The sequence below is a fragment of the Ochotona princeps genome, chromosome 4, assembly GCF_030435755.1.
Source record: "Ochotona princeps isolate mOchPri1 chromosome 4, mOchPri1.hap1, whole genome shotgun sequence".
Lineage (NCBI taxonomy): Eukaryota > Metazoa > Chordata > Mammalia > Lagomorpha > Ochotonidae > Ochotona > Ochotona princeps.
Window position 1 is genome coordinate 80,289,660 of NC_080835.1, and position 19,528 is coordinate 80,309,187.

A 19,528-nucleotide genomic window follows, 5' to 3' on the forward strand; every position below is an offset into this window, starting at 1 on the left:
AGTAGCATATATCTTTCATCTGTTTTCATTTAGTGGACTCATCACCAATTATGACATTTATATTATCTGGAACAAACTGTTCCTTATTATGTTGGACAAACATCCTTCTCATCCTGCTTTCCTAAGGATTTTAGATTTAATTTAATTTAGTTTAGTTGTAACAAAGAGAAAGCTTGGATTTTATCAGCAATTTTTAAAAATTAGTTTTCTTTGACCTCCTGATAGGGTAGCCTATGTTAACACAAAAAAATTGTTCTTCCTTTCCTGCTTAGCCATGTAATGTGTTGCTACATTTTGTTTTCTGGTATTTTTCTTCAGATTTTTTCCCACTTATATTCAAAGGAAAATTTCAGTGTGTTCTTTGAGATTTGTTCTTATTTGTTGGTCTTGTTTTCCCAGGTGCTGTTATCAGAATAGCAATAGATTCACAAAATTAAGGCCTTCATACAAACCTTAGAGTCCACTGCTTCCCTCCTTCACCTTTGTAGAGATGGGAACACTGGAAAGTTTTTGCATGAGGATGTGGAAATCAGGCAGAATTGAATGTTATGACTAGGATAGAATTAAGTATGTGCGGCTTAGGGCTGGGTTTTATCAGGTTGTTGCTTTGACTTTTTGTCAGGTAGACTTTTGTCTTTTAAATCTTCAATTTATTGATTTCTGACATGACAGAGCAGAAGGCAGTAGTGCTTTTGTCTCATATAAGACATTCTGGAAGACTCTTCAATACAGTGACTTTTCTATTCACATATGCTTATAAATATTTTTACATACACATACAGAAAGGAATAAATATTCAAGGATATGAGTGAATATGTAAAGTGAGAATTGTGGCACTAATTAATTAAAGTTGATTACTAAAGTTAATGAGGATATCAATACCTTCTTGCTGTTTTCTAGATTCTTGTCTTTACGTACAGAATGACTATTGTGGGAAATAACCACACCTGCACTATTCCATGAGGAGGTGTCCACAACTGGAGTGATTTCCAGCCTCTCTGTCTGATACAGTCTTTCATCCTTTCTCCTTCTTAGACTAAGAGGGAGGTAAGTTATCTGACTGGAAAGAGAGGGTATGGTATTCGTTGAAGCCTGTTTTGTTTTTATTTTTATTGGAAAGACAGATCAGATTTACGGAGAGAAGAGACAAAGAGAAAGATCTTTCATCTGCTGATTCATTCTGCAAATGGCTTCAATGGTCAGAGTGGAGCCAATCTGAAGCCAGGAGTCAGGAGCTTCTTACAAGTCTCCCATGTGGGTTCAGGGTCTCAAGGCTTTGGACCATCCTCCACTGCCTTCCCAAGCTACAACCAGGGGGTTGGCTGGGAAATGGAGCAAGCAGAACAGAAACTGGCATTCATATAGCATCCCAGAGCTTGCCAGGTGAAGATTTAACTGTTGATACATTGTGCCAGTCCAAAGCATACTTTCTGATGGGATGTCATTAATCAATTGGAAATAGTGAAGGTCTTGGCTACCATTCTGCTACCTTCCTATCACCTATGTCTCTCCTCACATTCAGGACTGCATCTGGTGCTGTCTGCCTTGGGACCCAGATTTGGAAGAAGTAGCATTAGTCAGTCCATTTATCTCCAGAACTAAGCCACATTGTCCCACTGGATGTTGCTAGTAGCAAGTGTGAGAATTTTGTTCTCCATCCATCTGACTGAGACATTCAAGCATGGGATGCAATGAACATTTCTCTAGGCTCAGTGAGTGACTGTCGGGGGTGAAAAAGTAACCTTATGCTAGGGATTTGCCCATAAGATCAGAGGAGCTAGGAAATAACCTGGGATTTCTGAAGATTAATGCTACCTACCTAGCTGTTCCTATTAAAAACCAAGCTGATGAGCAGGAGCTTGTCCAGGCTACTAGATTCTAAGAAGGAAAATGCTGCTTGTAGTTGGCTAAATAAGCCTTCCAAAAATCACTTTGAATTTTTTTAGAGCCTTTAAGAATTATCTTTAAGAGCATTTAGAATCTGCTGGAAACTATCATGTATGGTTTCCAGGGCATGCCTTCAATGCCTTGTAAATTTTCCAGTATAAACTTTCCACATAAAAAATTTCTCAATAATTTGTCCTGTGCCACAATTCAGGACTGAAGCATGCCTTGGTGTTGTCATCAGATGGGATTTGTTATTCCAAATTAGGTACTCAGCCTCTGTTCTCTAGTCTTATCTGTACCTATCTTTTCAAGTCTCATGGTTTTATCCATCATTTTGTAGTAGAAGACTTCCAAACTTAGCTATTGAACATGATTTCAAGAAATCCAATCTCACATTTCTCACTTTTGCTGAGCATCATTACTGTGTGGATGAATTCCAAGTATCTAAAATTCACCATCTGTAAGCTGAACACCATTTTTCCAAACCTTATGTTTCTTGCACCAGCAAGTAGATTAATCTCCTTTCAGATACCTTTCATGAAATCTTGTATTATCTTTATGACCCTTCTTCCTTAATTCTCACATCTAATGAGTTGTCAAATCCAGCCAATATCTTTCAAATCTACTTTTTTCCACTTTGACTTCTATGCTTTGTTCTCTTCTCCTTTCTCTTACATCTGCCTTCTCACACAATGGTTTCTTGCTGCCATCTTCTTTCTCCTCTTCCTTGTCTACTGCCATCAGAGTAGTCTTCCCAAAGTTTACTTTCAACCATATCATAACTAGCCTCAAAACCTTAGTGAGATGGGTACCAGTTGGAGATCCAGCCGCTCTATTTCCAACCTAGTGCCCCGCTAATAATACACCTGAAAGGCAATGAAAGATGGCTTCGGTCCTTGTTTGCTTGCACCCATGTAGGAGACCTGGAAGAACCCCCTGGCTTCTGGCTTAGACCAACCCAGCGCTGGCTGTTGAGGCCATGTGGAGAGTGAAATCAGTGAATCGAAGTTTTTCTCTCTTTCCTTTCAAATAAGCAACTCTGCTTTTCAAATAAATAAATAAAATGGGTTTTTTAATAGAATTAAAAACAAAACTTGTAATGGTGGTGGGCATTTAGCCCAAAAGTTAAGATGTCAGTTAAGACACCTGTGTCCCATAATAGAGTACCTGGGTTTGATGCCCAGCTCCGGCTCCTGACTCCAGCTTCCTGCTAATGAAAATCCTAAGAAGTAGCAGTGACCCCTGTTTTGGGCCTTTGAAGAATGACTCCCTAGAGTAGATATTCCTTTCTTTCCCCCTCTTTCCTGTCTTTCTCTCTCTAATCAAATAAAATTAACTTTTTGAATTTCTGAAAAACAAACCCTTTAATTGTGTCTTATTGCTTGCACAATGAAATCCAGATTGTTTAGCGTGGCAATCACAGTCACATTTTAGCCCTACTCATCATATGCCATATATGCTGGCCAGGGTATTCCTAATACTCTTTCTCATCATTGTCCCCCACAAGGAGCCTTTTCTAGAATTTTTGACGCATCACCTCCCTCATGAAATACTAATACCACAGGTGTGATGTGCATCTGTCTAGGTGTTGTGTATCTGTGTTCTATGCATACAAAGAGTGACATTTTGCACCTACTGAGAAGGTATGCTCCTACCAAAACAAATTACTTATTAAGTCCTAAATGTAGCCCTAGTTTTCCTACCTTCCAATTGTTGCTCCCCTCTGGTCATTGGTCAGAGTCCTCAATGGGCTATAAGATTCCCAGTGTGTGTTTTTGCTACTCTACAGTTTCCCCTTGCCTCCAAATAGACCCTACATCTCTTCTCACCACTTGTTACTCCCTCTTCTTGACATGTGATCTGTCCTGTGGCAACCTACACAGAGCATCCTCCCCCTAGCTTCACCTCACTGTGACTAACTTCCTGTCTGTGCTGCCACAGGATTGTCCTTATTCCTTACCATGTTCTTTTCGTTATATCATCTTTCCTCTATTGTGTTACCTCTTCCTAGGCTGTAAGCCTCCTAAAGACAAGGACCGTGTTGTTCACATTGCACAATGCCTTGATTTCATCATCACCTGCAGATCTTTGTTTGAAATCAATTCACTGATACACTGGAAACTTAAGAGATGTTGCCAGTGTCCATATGAAAAAGCCAATCATGTAGGCTGAATCAATGATCACACTGGGAAAATTGGATAGCATACACAAAACACAACCCCTAGCCATCGTCAACACAATTGATAAAGGAGCTCTATCTGTGGTACAGCATTGATGAGCAGAAATGGGTCCTGCTTCACATAAATAACAGATACTCACAGAATGCTATTTGAGTGGCCACTTGCCCAAACCTGCCCTAAATTATCATGATCACGACCAGGGCCATGAGGTCAAAACCTAGCTTTTATTCATTCATTAATTTCCATCATGTTTTTGTTACAGACGTGCCATGGAAAGAGATCCTATAGGTGGAGGCACCTCCTAATTGTTAGCAATCATCACCCTCACATGGGAAATGATGAAATTAAGCAACACTGCAGGAAAGTCCGTCTGACGAGTTATTTTTTTTTTATCTATTTTATTGTTTTGTTGTTGACAATCTTTACATAGTTAATTACAGTTAAAGGAAAAAGAAGGAAAAAAAAGAAAAAAAAAGGTTCAGGGGGATAGGGAAGTGGGTAATGCTATTATGTCCATATTGTTTCCATCATGTATCTGAGGTAAAGGGGGATATTGAGGGAGAAGCCCCACCCGGTTTCCCGCCCACTGACGAGTTATTTTATGTAGGGAGTGAACCCAGGAGAAATAACACATTTTCGGAAAACCCCTTGATAATTTTTCAAATGTGTATAAAGGAATGTCTTTGGAAATTTCCATGATAATTTGTTTCATCATGGAGTCACTGACTTTCTAGGAAAACCTGTCTGAAGCTTCATAAGATTAAATTTGCTATTGTCAGGAGATTAAGTATTTGAAAGTGTTACGTGTTTTACTTCTCTGATGCAGTCTGTCAAAATTATAAAATAGTACAGTAGATCTCTATTAGGTTTTCTATCATCCTGTGTCTAGGAATTGTCTTGTAAAATATAAATGGTGGTGGTGGGATTGTTTTCTAAAATTTGAGACTTTCGTGTAATAAAGGGTGTCTGAAGGATGGGAGACTTGGCAAATAATTCATTTCCAAGGATCTCCTAATTCCGTCGCTGTGGTCTGGTCAGTGTACAGACGTGGCAGTGTAATGCATTCCGCCCTTCCTGGTCTTCCTAGTAGGGCAATCCTTAAGGCAGTTCTAAGGCTCCTATTTGCAATTCTACTTCCTATTGGTTCTTAGTTATTGAAAGAGAGGATTAGTCGTGGATCTCTTTCCTCTTCACTCTTTCTAATAGTGAAGCTCAAGTTCTAAGAGCAAACAGCAACCGCCAAAGCAAATACTTCGGGGTCAGCACTCCAGCCTTGGTCTCACTTGGAGGCAAAGTTATGTACTGTGCAGGCTTGTTTGCTTAACCAGTCAGATGCCGGGGGGCGGGGCGCGGGGACCCGCCCCCCTTTGAAGGGGATTGGTTCCTGGCTCCCCTGAGTGGTTTATTTTGCTTCTCGGTTGGACGGGTTGAGAGAAACATATCATTAAGGTGTTGTCAAAATGAGCCCCGTCCGTGTGGGTTGTTTCCTAGGTTTGTAGTTTTAGATTTTCAAAGAGGCGGACTTCTAATTGGCTTTGGGACAAGTTCCTGATACTAGTCTTTTACACCTTGGAAAAAAATGCCGTCGTAACAAGAAGCGCCAAGCAGCTTAAGTGTAAGCCATACACAGTAAAGAAAATGACGAAAGTTCCTCAGGGAGTTGATTTGAGTTTCTTAAATGAGGAAGAAGCCAGGAAGATCCTTCAGGTGCTGGAAAGAAATGAGGAGCTGCAAAGGGCAGAGAAGGACAGGATCAGGTACAGAACAAATTCCTTTCTTCTCTCCCCTGGGCCTGGATCCAGGAAGGTCTCGGGTCGACGGATGCCCTGGAGCGGGTGGTGCGCGGCGCCGACGCGGGGAAGCCGCCCGAGGGCTCGGCCTCGCGAGGCTGTGGAGGTTGCACCTCAGGATGAGGAAACGTGCGTGGAGGATCTTCTCCAAGGTCGTTGCGAGGTTTGCTCGGCGCTGTCTCTGGGCGGCATCCCAGCCGCGCTCGGCTGCGCCTTCGGGGTCGCGCGGGCCGGGGGCGTTCCCGGCGCGTGGGTCGCGCGCGGCTGCTCGGCGCCAAGGCGGGCTGCAGGGGGCGCTGAGCGCGGTGGGCCGGCGGCGCTGCGCCCTGGGGCGGCTCGGGAGTCCGGGTGCCCGCACTCCTGCCTGACAGACACACATTTCCCTCAACCCAGGAGACGGTCGGGGGTGCCCCCTCACGGGCAGCTGGCTAAACGTCTTCGCAGCCCACAGGCGGGAACGTGAGGAATTCGTTAAGTAGGCTGTGGATGAGTAGGACTTGAACTGGGATGGCTGAGTGTTTGTGTGGTGCTGTGGGAAGGAAGTTTCTGTGGAATTTCACCCTTGACTTTGCTTTAAGGGTTGTTGGTGAGGGATATTTTACTAGAGGGGAGAGGAGGGAGGGGAAGTATGGAGGTAATTATCTGGGATATTAATAAAGCAGGTTTTCTGCGGGGTGTGGTGGGTGAATTGAGGGTACCCCTTCTCCTGTCTTGGAATCAGGCCTATCCAGTATCTTCCGTAGGTCACTGTGAAAGGAATTCTGGGTACCATTCAAAGGCCACAATGTATGGCACAGGTTGGAATTTAGAAAACCATTTAATTGATGATGAACTGCATGGTGATAGTAGTTTTGAGTTCCCAGATTCATGAAAAAGGGAGCTAAATTTATTTTGGAGAAAAAAAAAAACAGTTTGAAATCCATGCAGAGTTTGTTCAGAATTCAATTTCCTTGAACTTTTTGAACTCCCCTCAGATATTCCATTACAGTAAGAAGCTGGTTGTTCCAGGTGAATGTTATTGGATGTGACTTTTGTCTGACTAGGACGGGCCTTCGTAAGGATGCATTGTGTGACTGAGGAATTTGAGGGGAGGATTAAAAAATAAGGAGAGAAGGGCCTTAACACAAAGGCTGGGTTGGCTAATCCACCTCCAAGCTCCAGGATCTCATATGAGAGCCAATTCATGTTCCACTTCCCATTCAGCTCCCTGCCTGTGGCCTGGAAAAGCAGCGGTACATGACCCAAAGCTTTGGGACCCTGCACCCTGGCTCCTGGCTCCTGGCTTTGGGTCAGCTCAACTCTAGCCATTGTGGCCATTTGGGGAGTGATCCTGTGGGTTTAAGCTCTTTCTGTCTGTCTCTCCTCTCCATGTAGCTGCCTTTCCAATTAAGATAAATAAATCTTTTAAGTAAGATCACAATAAAGAGAAGAAGGGAAGCTTCCTTGTAGGATGATATCAGCTTGGCTTACCAGTGGCCTCTTAAGGGTAGTGATAGAAGTTAATTTCACACAAGGGGAATTTCACTTTTTGTATTTTATCTGTTGTTTGCCTTGCTTTGCTGTATCAGCTCATGGGGCCCACTTCAGTTTACCTTAGAGGGACTGGATCTACTGTCAGTGGCAAAGGCCCCTGGACGAGGTGTCATAAGGAAGGCTAGGAACACTGTGTGGTTTCATGGCCCTGAGATCTTAACTGAGGAGTCCACAGGAAAATCTCTAAGGCTAAGACAAAATCAACACTGTAGCCAACTGTTAAAAGTCATTTATTACTTAAATAATTTGAAAAACAGAGCCATGAAAATATGAAAGTCATGTAAAGGCAATAGATGCTCAGACCAAATGCCCAGAGCAGTGCTCACTAGTACTTTCCGTCAGAACAATTCCTGGCATCCATTATCAAATACCCGTATTTGGATAACGGCCTCTGGCATCGCTGTGCTTTCCTGCTGCAGGAGGCTCACGGGCATAGATTTCAGAAGCAGATACCAGCCTGCAGCAAGGGCCTGTTCCCTTGGCTGCCTCTTGGGCTCCTCCTCTCAGTGTGTATGATCATCATATTTTGCAAATCAAAGCCCAGGAATGTGACTGACAGCTCAAGAGTGTGGTTTCAGAGATAGTTTAGTAGCTTCCCTGAGAAACTCAGAAGGCTCTTGTGGTACGTTGAGGAGCAGCCCTCTTGGCAAGCACAAGAAGGGACCAAATAGGGAAGCCTGGAGAATTCACCAGTGAGAAACAACTGATGTGTCCGGTTGTATCCATGAACAGACTTGTGGCATCTACAAACAATTAAGAAGAAATATCCTAATATGTACAAGTGGAGACGTGCAGTGGCACGCAGGGCCACAGACGTCCAGGGGTGGATGTTGAAGAGTTCTGATGTTCTTTGAGGATGACAGTGGCTCCTGGGCACACAGAACTGGTCTCTGATCTGTCCTCATTTGTATCAGGCCTGTCTGGCTCCAGCTTTCTCAGAAAGTATTTGTATTCAATAGAATCATTACTGTTGCTAGTATATAGTTCATTTGAATTTTTAAGAAAAGCACCAAGATTTGGGCTGAGACTGTGGCATAGCGAGAGAAGCTTCTGCCTGTGACCCTGTCGTCCCATATGGACACAGTTCATGTCCTGGTTGTTCCACTTCCCATCCAGCTTCCTAGTTGTGGCCTGGGAAAGCTGCAGAGAATGGCTGAAGTCCTGGGGTACCTGCGCATTCGTGGGAGACCCAGAGAAGCTCCTGTCTTTGGACCAGCCCAGCTCTAGCCACTGCAGCCATCTGGGGAGTGAATCAGTGAAAGGATAATCTTTTTCTCTGTAACTCTTTCAAATAAAAAATTAAAAAAAAAACACTAAGGTTCAAATTGAGAAATAGATAAGAGATAGAAATAAATCTTCACATTAGAATTTATCAAACAGTGAATAAAACAGATGGGAAATGTTTCTACTCACAGTAGTAAATGAAGTTGAAGTAACCTCCAGATGCTACGTTGTCCCTTTAAAAATAACAGAAGAAAACTGTTGGAAGGTGTGGAATGAAATGAATGGTATCTGAATGTTCTTAGTGATGCTATGAATTGACTGCAAATCTCTGACTCTTGACCCACTTGTCTGGTACTTGGATGTTTCTCATTACTTAGGAGACTGAGGTGGGGGCGATGTCCACATCAGCGTTTATTCAGTGCTGCCCTTTCACATAATAATAGTAATTATTGTGGCAATAATAGCAGCTAATGTTTATTGAGTCTTTACTGTGGACAAGTGATGGGATAAGCATGTTATACAGACTTCATTAATCCTCCCAATAACCTTGTTAGACACATACTATAATTCACATTTCACAGAGAAAGAAAAAACTGACAAAGATAGAGGATCTTTGCCAAGTTAGACATCTGAGTCAGAACTCAAAACCTGGTCCATCTCAAAATGTCTTCTCATCACCATGGAGGAATTCTCACAGCTGTTCCTGCGGGGATATTATTTCAGCTTTTTACAGAAGAGAAGCTAGAATTTTGCAAGATTAAGGATCTTGCCCAAGGTCACACAGCTCATAAGGGCAAACTAGAATTTCAATCCTAGATTTACCTGTCTCTAAAACCTGCATACTTTCCATATATAGAAGGATGAGGATATTCAGAAAGTTTATGGCAAATGGAATGGAAAGACGTTTCTTTTGGTGCAAAATATTTTTAAGCCCATGCATAATTTTTACATGATTTGCTCATTTTCTGTAACCTTTTTAGCACTCTCATGTCCAAACATATACATGTGTATATTAAACTCATATACACATACTTGTAGATATATGTGTGTAATCTGAAAAGCCTCCTTTTTTTATGTCTTTGAAAACCTAAGATCTCTCCTCCCCCTTTCCTCGATGATTGGAACTCTGAATTAGAAAAGTTTGAAAGATTACACACGTATCACTCATCAGCTCACAAAAGAGATGCCAGTAAGCAAAAAAAATGTTTATTTGTCCTGTTGCACTGCACTTGCAGAGTGTAAGAAGTTGCAGTGCCTGACATAGTGAAGTTTGAAAATGGAGTGGCTACATCAGCTTTACTCAATGTCAAGATTGCTCAGGAGGGTTTTCAAGAATTTACTTGTTCCTGATAGATTTCCACTAGTGTCCTTGAGCTGTCACAGAGTTCTGAAGGGGACATTGTATATCAAAGTGATCAGTAGCCATTGGAAACAGTAGCATCTTGCAGAGATTAAAAATCAGATATCCAAACCTCCTGTCTTTCTTATGCTTTCTGCCAGGTTTCTCCTCTTCTTAGCCTGTAAAATGTGCCTTTAGCTAATAGCATGTCAAGAGGTTTCAAAGACATTATGATCTGGACTTGTATTATGTGCCAGACACAGTGCTGGCCCCGAGAATACAGCAGTGAATAAAGGGACTGCTCCAAAGAGCTTCAGTCCTTGGTGGTACAACCTTGTGAGATGAAGGAATGCCTAGAACAATGCCTGGGTTCTGTAGGCCTACTCAATAGGCTTGAGTGTTCTGCTGTAAAGTAAGATATTCGATTGACATCAGAATTTCTGAGGTGTCTGCACTTTCTAGTAACACATAGAATAGTTGATGCCTTCCTGGTGGGGGGAGAATCTTCTCTCACATGTGTTCTCCCTGTGGTTTTTCCGTCATCCGCAGTACACACAGGACTCTTGTAGGAACATACCGCCATAGCCCAAATTCAGGAAGCGATATTCTTTTGGGGCATTGTGACATTATACCTCTTTTAGCATTTAAACCCATATCTGAAATAATTTTAAAGTCTTTCATATGTTTTTTTAAAAAGATTTTTATCTATTTTTACTGTAAAGTCAGATAAACAGAGAGGAGAAACAGAGGAAGATCTTCTGATGATTCACTCCCCAAGTGACCGTAACGGATGGAAATGTGCCAGTCCAAAACCAGGAGCCTAGAACCTCTTCCAGGTCTCCCATGTGGGTGCAGGGTTCCAAGGCTTTGGGCCATCCTCCACTGCTTCCCCAGACCACAAGGAGGGAGCTGGATGGGAATTGGGGCTGCCACATGGAATAGGATCCCAGCGCGTGCAAGAAAAGGACTTTAGGCTACCATGCCAGGCCCTCATATCTGTTTTTTATCCTCATCCTAGACCTGATAAAACAATGCACTTTCATCTTATTTTTTGAGACTAATAAGAAAAACTATAATAATAACTAGTTTGTTGAGTACTTGCTGCGTAAATGATTAGCAGAATCTCATTTAACTCTCACAATGAACTGTTGAGTTAAAGGATATTTTCTTTCTCTTTTTTTCTTAAGATTTACTTATTTTTATTGAAAAAGCAGATTTACAAAAAGAATGAGATAGAAAGATCTTCCATCTGCTGGTTCACTCCGCAAGTGGCTGCAATGGCCAGAACTGAGCTAGTCTAAAACTAAGAACCAGGAGCTCCTTCTGGGTCTCCCATGTGGGTTCAGGGTCCCAAAGGCCTTGGGCCATCTCTGTTGCTTTCCCAGGCCACAAGCAGGGAGCTGGATGGGAAGTGGAGCAGCTGGGACATGAACTGGCACCCATTTGGGATGTCAGCACCTGGAGGTGGAGGATTAGCCAACAGAGCCAATGCATTGTCATGGTTTATCTTTCTTCCGCGGGGTGGGAGGGGTGGGGAAACAAAACAAAACAAAAAAGCTTACAGAGGATGGGTGCCTTTTTTGAGATGCTACTTCTATAGGCTTTAGGTTGCGTGTGTGTGAGGGGGTGGACATTGACACATAAACATTGTGCAGGACCACCTTCCACAGTACAAAACAGTTAAGGTCACATCTCTTGGGTGACTGTTTCAGCTGCAACATGACCAGGATAACATCTCTTCACTTTGAAATTCTTCCTATCTTCTTAGATCCTGAAAATAGAGGACATACAACTTTAAGTGGTTGTATGCTCCCTGTTAAGTGATTCTAAGTGGTTGATGCTGCTGTTAAGGACAAAAGCATAGTGGATATCTGGGAACAACCTGGAGTATCTACTCACATAAGATAAGTTTCTGGTGACTGTTTATATTTTAAAGATCCATCTATTAGGATACTAAAATGTTTATCTTTTGGGAGTGATACCAAGGGGTTTCAATCCTTTTTCTACTAGTGTATTATTATAGTTATCAGTTTTTTTTAAAGTAATGATCACTGTTTCTTTTGATCAGAAATATAAAATGTTTAACTATTTTTTATCATCATAAATATGTTTTAGAAAATAATCTCTTTTAAACGGATGCCTAAATGTTTTTGAACCATTGTTCTTTTCCTTATCACAATAACCTGTACATCGATAAATTGGTTCATTGTATACCAACCTTGGTTGTTGTGGGCAAGGATTATCTGTGGCAACCTCACACTTACAAGGTCCTCAACTCCTAGTTAAATGAAGCTTGAGTTACTGTTGTGTAGGGAATACATGCTAAGGGAAAGAAAGTTCTGGAGAACCATGTGAAGAACAAAAGATCAGATACTATCCTAATTAGCATGCCCAATGTTAAACCTGAGGTCCAGGAAGGTCCCAGGGAGCTCAGGCTCAGGTTAGTAAGGAATTGTTCCCTGCCCTGTGAACACACTCACTGAAGCAGGTGGCTCAGAGCCTTGCTGAAGCACTGACGCACACTGGGGATGCTCTCCTCCCGCTGGAGTCGGGTCTGGCTTTTTGCAGTTCTTTACTGCCCAGCTAAAGACACTCAGGAGACACAGGCTCACCCTCTTCTGCTCAGGAATGTGTCCTTATTGACAGTGCCAATGACCCCACTCAGAGGTTGCACTTCAGATATTAACTTGGCATACCACAGGAGCCAGCTTCCTCATTCTACTGTGCGGTAGGCTTTCTGATGACTGCTGTGATCCAATCCCTAGCCCCAACAAAAGGGGGTGATTTTTTTTATTGATTTCATATTTTGCCTTCTTTTCCACATAAAAACATGCATTTAACAGCAGTTGAAGGAGGAAAGGGGGTGAAGCAGAGTTCTCGCTCCACAGTGCCTGTCCTGCTCTCATCCCTGTGGCTTTATCTTTTCATAAATGTACAAATGAAAGCACAAATAATGATCTTTGTAGACCAGTCTCTGTGACTCAGAAAAAATACCTTTGAGATACATCCAAGTTGTTATATCCATAATTTATAACTTTATATCTCTGAGTGTATCAATAAGCCATGACTAATCCGCTGGCTTGAATTGTTTCCAGGTTTGGGTGGTATTGACTAGAGCTATTATAAATATCTGCATAGATTTTTGTGTGAATGTAAGGCTTTTTTAAAATTAGGAAATGAATGGCTTGATCACATTCTCAAATTTAGAAGGAACAGCCAAACCTTTTCTTCAGTGGTTATACCATTTTACATTTGTACCAGCAATATATGGAAGTTTCAGATTTCTGTCAGCTATTTGGGCAGCTGCAGCTTCCTGTTCACAGTGTGGATCTGATTTCTTACCTGATAATGACCTATTTATCAAATATGGTGCCTTCCTGAGGCTTCACATGATATTTTCTATTTTTTTATTGGTTTTCTTGTTTTCTTCAAGAGGTAAAGAAAGAGGTGGGATGGGAAAAGGAGAAAGAGAGAGAGAAAGAGAATGAATATCTCCCCTATGCTGGTTCAAATGCGCATGACAGCCAGGGCTGAGCCAGGCTGAAAGTCAGAGACCAGAACTCCATCCAGGTCTCCTGTATATGACGTGGAGCCTCAAGGATTTAAACTACTGCCTACAACCTCCAAAAGTGCACATTAGCAGGGAACTGAAATCAGGAGCAAAGGAGCTAGGACTCAACCGGGCTCTCTGATATGGGATCTGGGCATCCCAAGTGGCAGCTTTACCACTGGGCCAAATGTTCTCCCGTCTTTGGTTTCTGGAGAAGATTGCATAACAATGGTGTTACAGAGTCTCCTTTAAGTCTTTTGTAAAATTCTGTGGCATAGTGTGTTAAGCCTCTGCCTGTGGTACTGGCATCCCATGTGTATTCTGGCTGCTCCACTTCTCATCCAGCTTTCTACTTATAGTCTGGGAAAGTAGTGGAGGATGGCTCAAGTCCTTGGGACCTTGCACCATGTGGGAGACCTGGAAGAGGCTTCTGACTTCTGATTTAAAACAAGCCCAGTTGTGGCTGTTCTGACCATTTGGGGAAATGAACCAGCAGATGGAGGAACTTCTGTATCTCTCCTTTTCTAAAAATAAATCTTTAAAAATAACTAAATAGTCTGTAAAATTCACTGGGAAACTGCATGGAACTGGAAGTGAAGGGTTTTTGGTTTTGTTCTCTTTTTTGGAGTTTTTTTTTTTTTTAAAGAAAGTTTTAAACCCTGAATTCAATTGCTTTGGTAGATATAGGTTTTTTAAGCTTCTCATGATGGGTGGGTTTTATTTTTGAGAAATTAATCTATTTTATCTAAGCCTTCAAGTTATTTGCACAAAATTATTGCAGTAAGTTTATGGCAGAGTGCATTTAGTTAGACCTTGTGTTTGTGATTATTCTGATCATTTCTGTCATTTAAGTATTTTGTTTACTTGGGGCATTTACACTTAATGCACTTTTTTGGGTTTAAAGTTGTCATTTTATTTGTTTTGTTTATCTTTTTTTTTTTTTTAATCCATTTTCCCTCTCCTGCTGATGCACCTGGGAAAGCAGTAGAGGATTGCCAAAGCCCTTGGGCCTCTGCAGTCCTGTGGGAATTCTGGTTAGAGCTGATACTCCTGGCTTCAGCCTGGTCCAGCCCTGGCCATCAGAGCCATTTGGATAGTGAACTAGTGGACAGACATCGTACTCTGTGTCTCTCCTTATCTGTAACTCTTCTTTCAAATAGAGAAAGAAAGTCATCATTTAAAAAGATAGTTCAAGAAGAGGGAAGTCTATCAAACAGTCCTCTGTGTGAGCTCCATATCTGTAAAATTCAATCAGAAATATTCAAATAAAGATATTCACAGATAAAATTGCTTCTGTATTAAACATTTAGTACATTTACAATTTTTATTCCATAATAATCCATTATAATAATTATTTACACAGCATTCCCATTGTAGTAGGTGTAACAATTCATAAATAATTAAACCTATATAAGAGGATTTCCAGAGGACTTGAACACTTTTTTCATGTCTAACAACCTTTGGATTTCATTGTTTGAAAATTGTCTGTTTATGTCCTTTGCTTATATTTTAATTGGGTTGTTTGTTTTGCTGTTGTTAAGTTTCTGGTGTTGTTTGTAAATGCTGGATATTAGTACTCTATCTGTCAAGTGATTTGTGAATATTTTCTCCCATTCTGTTGGTTATCACTTCACTTCACTGACCGTTTCTCTTGCAGTACAGGTAATTTTTAGGTTGATGTAATCCTGTTTGCTTATTTTTGCTTTAATTGCTTGTGCTTTTGAGGTCCTCTCTGAGAAGTCTTTGCTCACTCCTCTATCTTTCGGGGTGTTTCCGAGGTTTTCCTCTAGTAACTTGTTGGTGTCAAGTTCTAGGTTTAGATCTTTGATCCACTTACAGTTGATTTTTGTATGAGATGAAAGGTAGGCATTTTGTTTCTTACTTTGGCAAGTGTATCTCCAATTTTCCCAAACACCGTTTATTAAAAAGACTATCTTTTCGCCTTGGGTTGAACTCGATCACTGGTCAAAAAATCAATTGACTATAGATATGAGTTTGCTGTGGCAAGAATGACCTATATATAGAAATCAATAAATAAACATTACTGGTGGAGATGCAGAGATAAAGGTACCCTACACTATTTTTTGGTACGAATGTAAACTAGTGTAACCGCTGTGGAAGTCATATGGAGATTACTCTGACAACTGGAAATAGGTCTACATATGACCCAGCCTTCCTACTTTTGGGAATATAGTCAAATGAAACGAAATCTACATATGAGGTATCTGCAACCCCTTGTTTATAGCAGTGCAATTTGTAATAGCTAAGAGATAGAAACAACCCAGATGCTTTCAACAGTTAAATGGATAAAGAAAATGTGGTGCATTTATTCCCTGGAGTATTATTCAGCCATAAAAAAAATGAATTCTTACATTGCAACAGAATGGACCTTGTTGGGAACCATTGTGCTTAATGAAATTAGTCAATTCCAAAAGGGCAAATAAAATGTTCTCTGTGATTTGCAACAGCTGATACACAGAACACACACACACATACACACACGCTTGCTCACACAAAATACAAGGGGGGATGATTCCTTATACATGAAAACCTGTATTGCAGGGGAAAATAAATAAACAAATAAATAAATAAATAAATAATATATATATATAAAGGTATACAAGGGGATTTGCATAGGTTGTATAGGATATATATGTATATGTATATAAAAGTTATATATATAGTTATAGATATTTAGTTTTATATATATCTATATATATATAGTTATATTACACACACCATTTTGTGTAAGGAATTTGAGCATCTTCAGAGTTTGTTATCTGCTGGAAGTTCTGAAACCAGATGGTGAGGGACAACTGCGCCTCTGCAGTTCGCCCTTTCAGTGGATTTTTCTCCATTCGGGGTGTTGTAAGATGCCTCCTGGGATTGCTTCCCTTCCATCTTAAGAACTTCCTTTACTCTTTTCCTGCAAAGGGTTGTTGCCAAAAATTTCTGTTTTTCTTCATGCAAGATCATCTTTGTTCCCTCTTCATTCCATAAGGATGTTTTCATAGAATTCAGGGTGGAAGTTTCCTTTCTCTTAGCACTTTGCAGTGGTGCCCTCATGAGCCACGCTCTGTGCTCTGCTTGGACTGTTCAGCCCCCTGGGGTGCCCCTTTCATTCAGCAGTCCTCTAATGGGAGAAGGAATGAGAGATAAAACAAAAGTTATATGCCACCCCCTCTCTGGGACCACGGCCCCTAGGGGAAGGTTCCTTTCTGTCGTGGTTACAGTGTAGATGGGCGCATGCTCCTGCTGCCCTGCTGCCAGGAAACCCTGTCCCAGTGCCTCAGTCCTGCATTAGAGAGCTTTTCTGAGGGCACTTTCCACTCACACCAGTGCAGCTGTAGGCTTTGACGGCCCTCTCTCCACACAAAGGCATAACAGGATAGATGAGGTTAACTGAGCTCTGCTTCAGTGGCCCTTTGTCTTCTTGCACACTTGCCTGCTGTTATTTGCTTGCCAGGCTCCTCAGACAAGTGCTTTGTGCACTTCTGTTCAGGCTTTATGGCTACATTCACTAGGAGAGATGGGGTAAAAGCATTTACTCTGTTATACCTAGAAGTAACGCTCCCTGCATTTACTTTTCCAAAAAATATATTTTTATTGAGGGGAAATTAGCAGAACACAAAAATATCTACTTTCTTAATGACGTAAGCTTCTGTTCAATTTTTACTATTTTCCTTTTTAAAAAAGATTTATTTATTTTTTATTGCCAAGTCACATATACAGAGAAGAGGAGAGACAGAGAGGAAGATCTTGCGTCAACGATTCACTCCCCAAGTGGCCGCAACGGTCGGTGTTGCGCCGGTCTGAAGCCAGGAGCCAGGAGTCAGGAGCCAGGAGCTTCCTCCAGGTCTCCCATGCAGGTGCAGGAACCCAAGGCTTTGGGCCGTCCTCCACTGCTTTCCCAGGCCATAAGCAGGGAGCTGGATGGGAAGCGGGACCGCCGGGATTAGAACTGGCGCGCAGATGGGATCCCACCTCTTTCAAGGCGAGGACTTTAGTCTCTAGGCCACCATGCCAGGCCCCCTACTTTCCTTTTATTTGAAACGTAGAGAGAAATCAGAAAGGTAGAGCTGTTATGCACTATTTTGCTCCCCAGATATTCAACACAGTCAGAACTGAACCTGACAAATTTCAAACTGAGTCTCTGACATGGGTGGTTGGGACCCGAGCACTTGGGCCCTCACCTGCTGCCTCCCAGGATATACGTTAATGGGAACCTGAATGGAAAGCAGAAGAACCACAACTCAAAACAGTGCATGTTGATATGGACACACTAAGCAGAGACTTAACTGCTGCACCAAACACCCAGCCCAGAATTATGCACTTTATAGTGCACAGTTTAGCGTATTCACAATGTTGTACAGTTGCTGTCTCTGTACCAAAGTGTTCTCATCATCTTGAAACAGAACTGATTAAATAGTCACTTCCCATTCCCATGTCCCTCTAACTGCTGCTGACAACCACTCATCTGCTTGTTGTCTCTGTGGATTTACCTATTCTAGCTATTTCTTACATGTAATCATTTCAACATAACATTTGTGTCTGGCTTCTAATTAGCATAACGTTTTTTGAGGGGCACCAACATTATAGCATAAAACAATACTTTGCTCTTTTTACGGCTGAATAATATTCAAATGTGTATATATACACATTTTATGTACACACACACACACACACATATATATATATACATGCAATTTGTTTATCTACTTATCTTTTGGTATATATTTGGCTGTTGTGAATAATACAGCTGTGAACATTTATCCACAAGTCTATGAATGCTTGTTCTCACTTTTTTTGAATCTATATCCAAGAATGGAATTTCTAGGACATTTGCTAATTCTTTTTAAATTTTTAAGGAATGGTCTACGTGTTTCCCTCACACCCACTTTTAACACAGTTGTGGTTAAACTGTCTACATTTTTGTCTGTTACTTATGTGGCATCATAACAAAAATAATTCCTTGCACCAGCCCAGTGTGGTAGTCTAGTGGCTAAAGTCCTTGCCTTGCATGTGCCAGGATCCTATATGGGCACCAGTTCATATCCTGGTAGCTCTGCTTCCCATCCAGCTCCCTGCTTGTGGCCTGGGAAAGCAGTGGAGGACAGCCCAGAGCCTTGGGACCCTGCACTCATGAGGGAGACCCAGAAGAAGATCCGGTCTCCTGGCTTCAGAGCAGTGTAGCTCTGGCTGTTGCAGCCGCTTAGGGAGTAAATCAACGGATGGAAGATCGTCCTCTCTGTCTCTCCTCTTCTCTGTATATCTGACTTTGCAATAAAAATAAAATAAATCTTTCAAAAAATAATCCCTTCAAATTAAGCACACCTATACAATCTTACTTTTGTGGTGACATACAACTCTATTGGATACATGACTGGTCTAACTAGTCCATTGTTTTAGCCACTTTTATTTCTCCTTATTCTATTTGTTTCTTATTAATGTGTTACATAACACTGTGAAAAAACTTTGTGTTTACATCATTAATTCAATTTTTATTTTAAAAATATATTTTTATTTTGAATTTGGAATTATGTGGTACAAATTCATATAGGCTGGGATCCCTTCCCCCCAGACTCTCACCCCCAGACAGATTTTTCCCATTTTACTACAATGGTGTAGTCCTTCTTAAGCAATCATAATTCTATCAGTGTTCTCCTAGGGTAAATTTCAGAAAAGTAGAATGATTTGCTTAACTAATATAAATATTTTGTGAATTCTTGATACATGGTATCAGTGTGGAGATTGTTTTACCATTCCCTTCCCATCAGTGGATGGTGAGTGCTATTAGTGAACTTTTAAAGAATTCTGTCCAGTCTGTATTTGATTTCATTTCTAAAACTGTAGTTACACTGAACTTTGAGTGAGCTGGATAGGAAGTGGAGCAGCCAGGATACGAACAGGCACCTGTATGCCAGCTGGCAGGTAGAGGATTAGCCAGTTAAGCTGTCACATTGGCTGTAAGCTGTAGCATCTTTTGGGCATAGACCCGAGAGTGGATATGCCCTGATTTATCTTG

At 41.4% G+C, this 19,528-nt stretch overlaps 1 protein-coding gene across 1 annotated transcript in view; it reads left to right on the forward strand.

Moving 5' to 3' along the window:
- Window positions 1–5,485: 5,485 nt before the first annotated feature.
- Window positions 5,486–19,528, forward strand: part of EXPH5 (exophilin 5) — a 79,226-nt gene continuing 65,183 nt past the window's right edge. Inside the window, exon 1 of the mRNA XM_004585212.3 lies at window positions 5,486–5,824. Coding sequence (XP_004585269.2) covers window positions 5,706–5,824 — 119 coding nt within the window. The 5' untranslated portion in view covers window positions 5,486–5,705. The remainder of the gene's footprint in view (window positions 5,825–19,528) is intronic.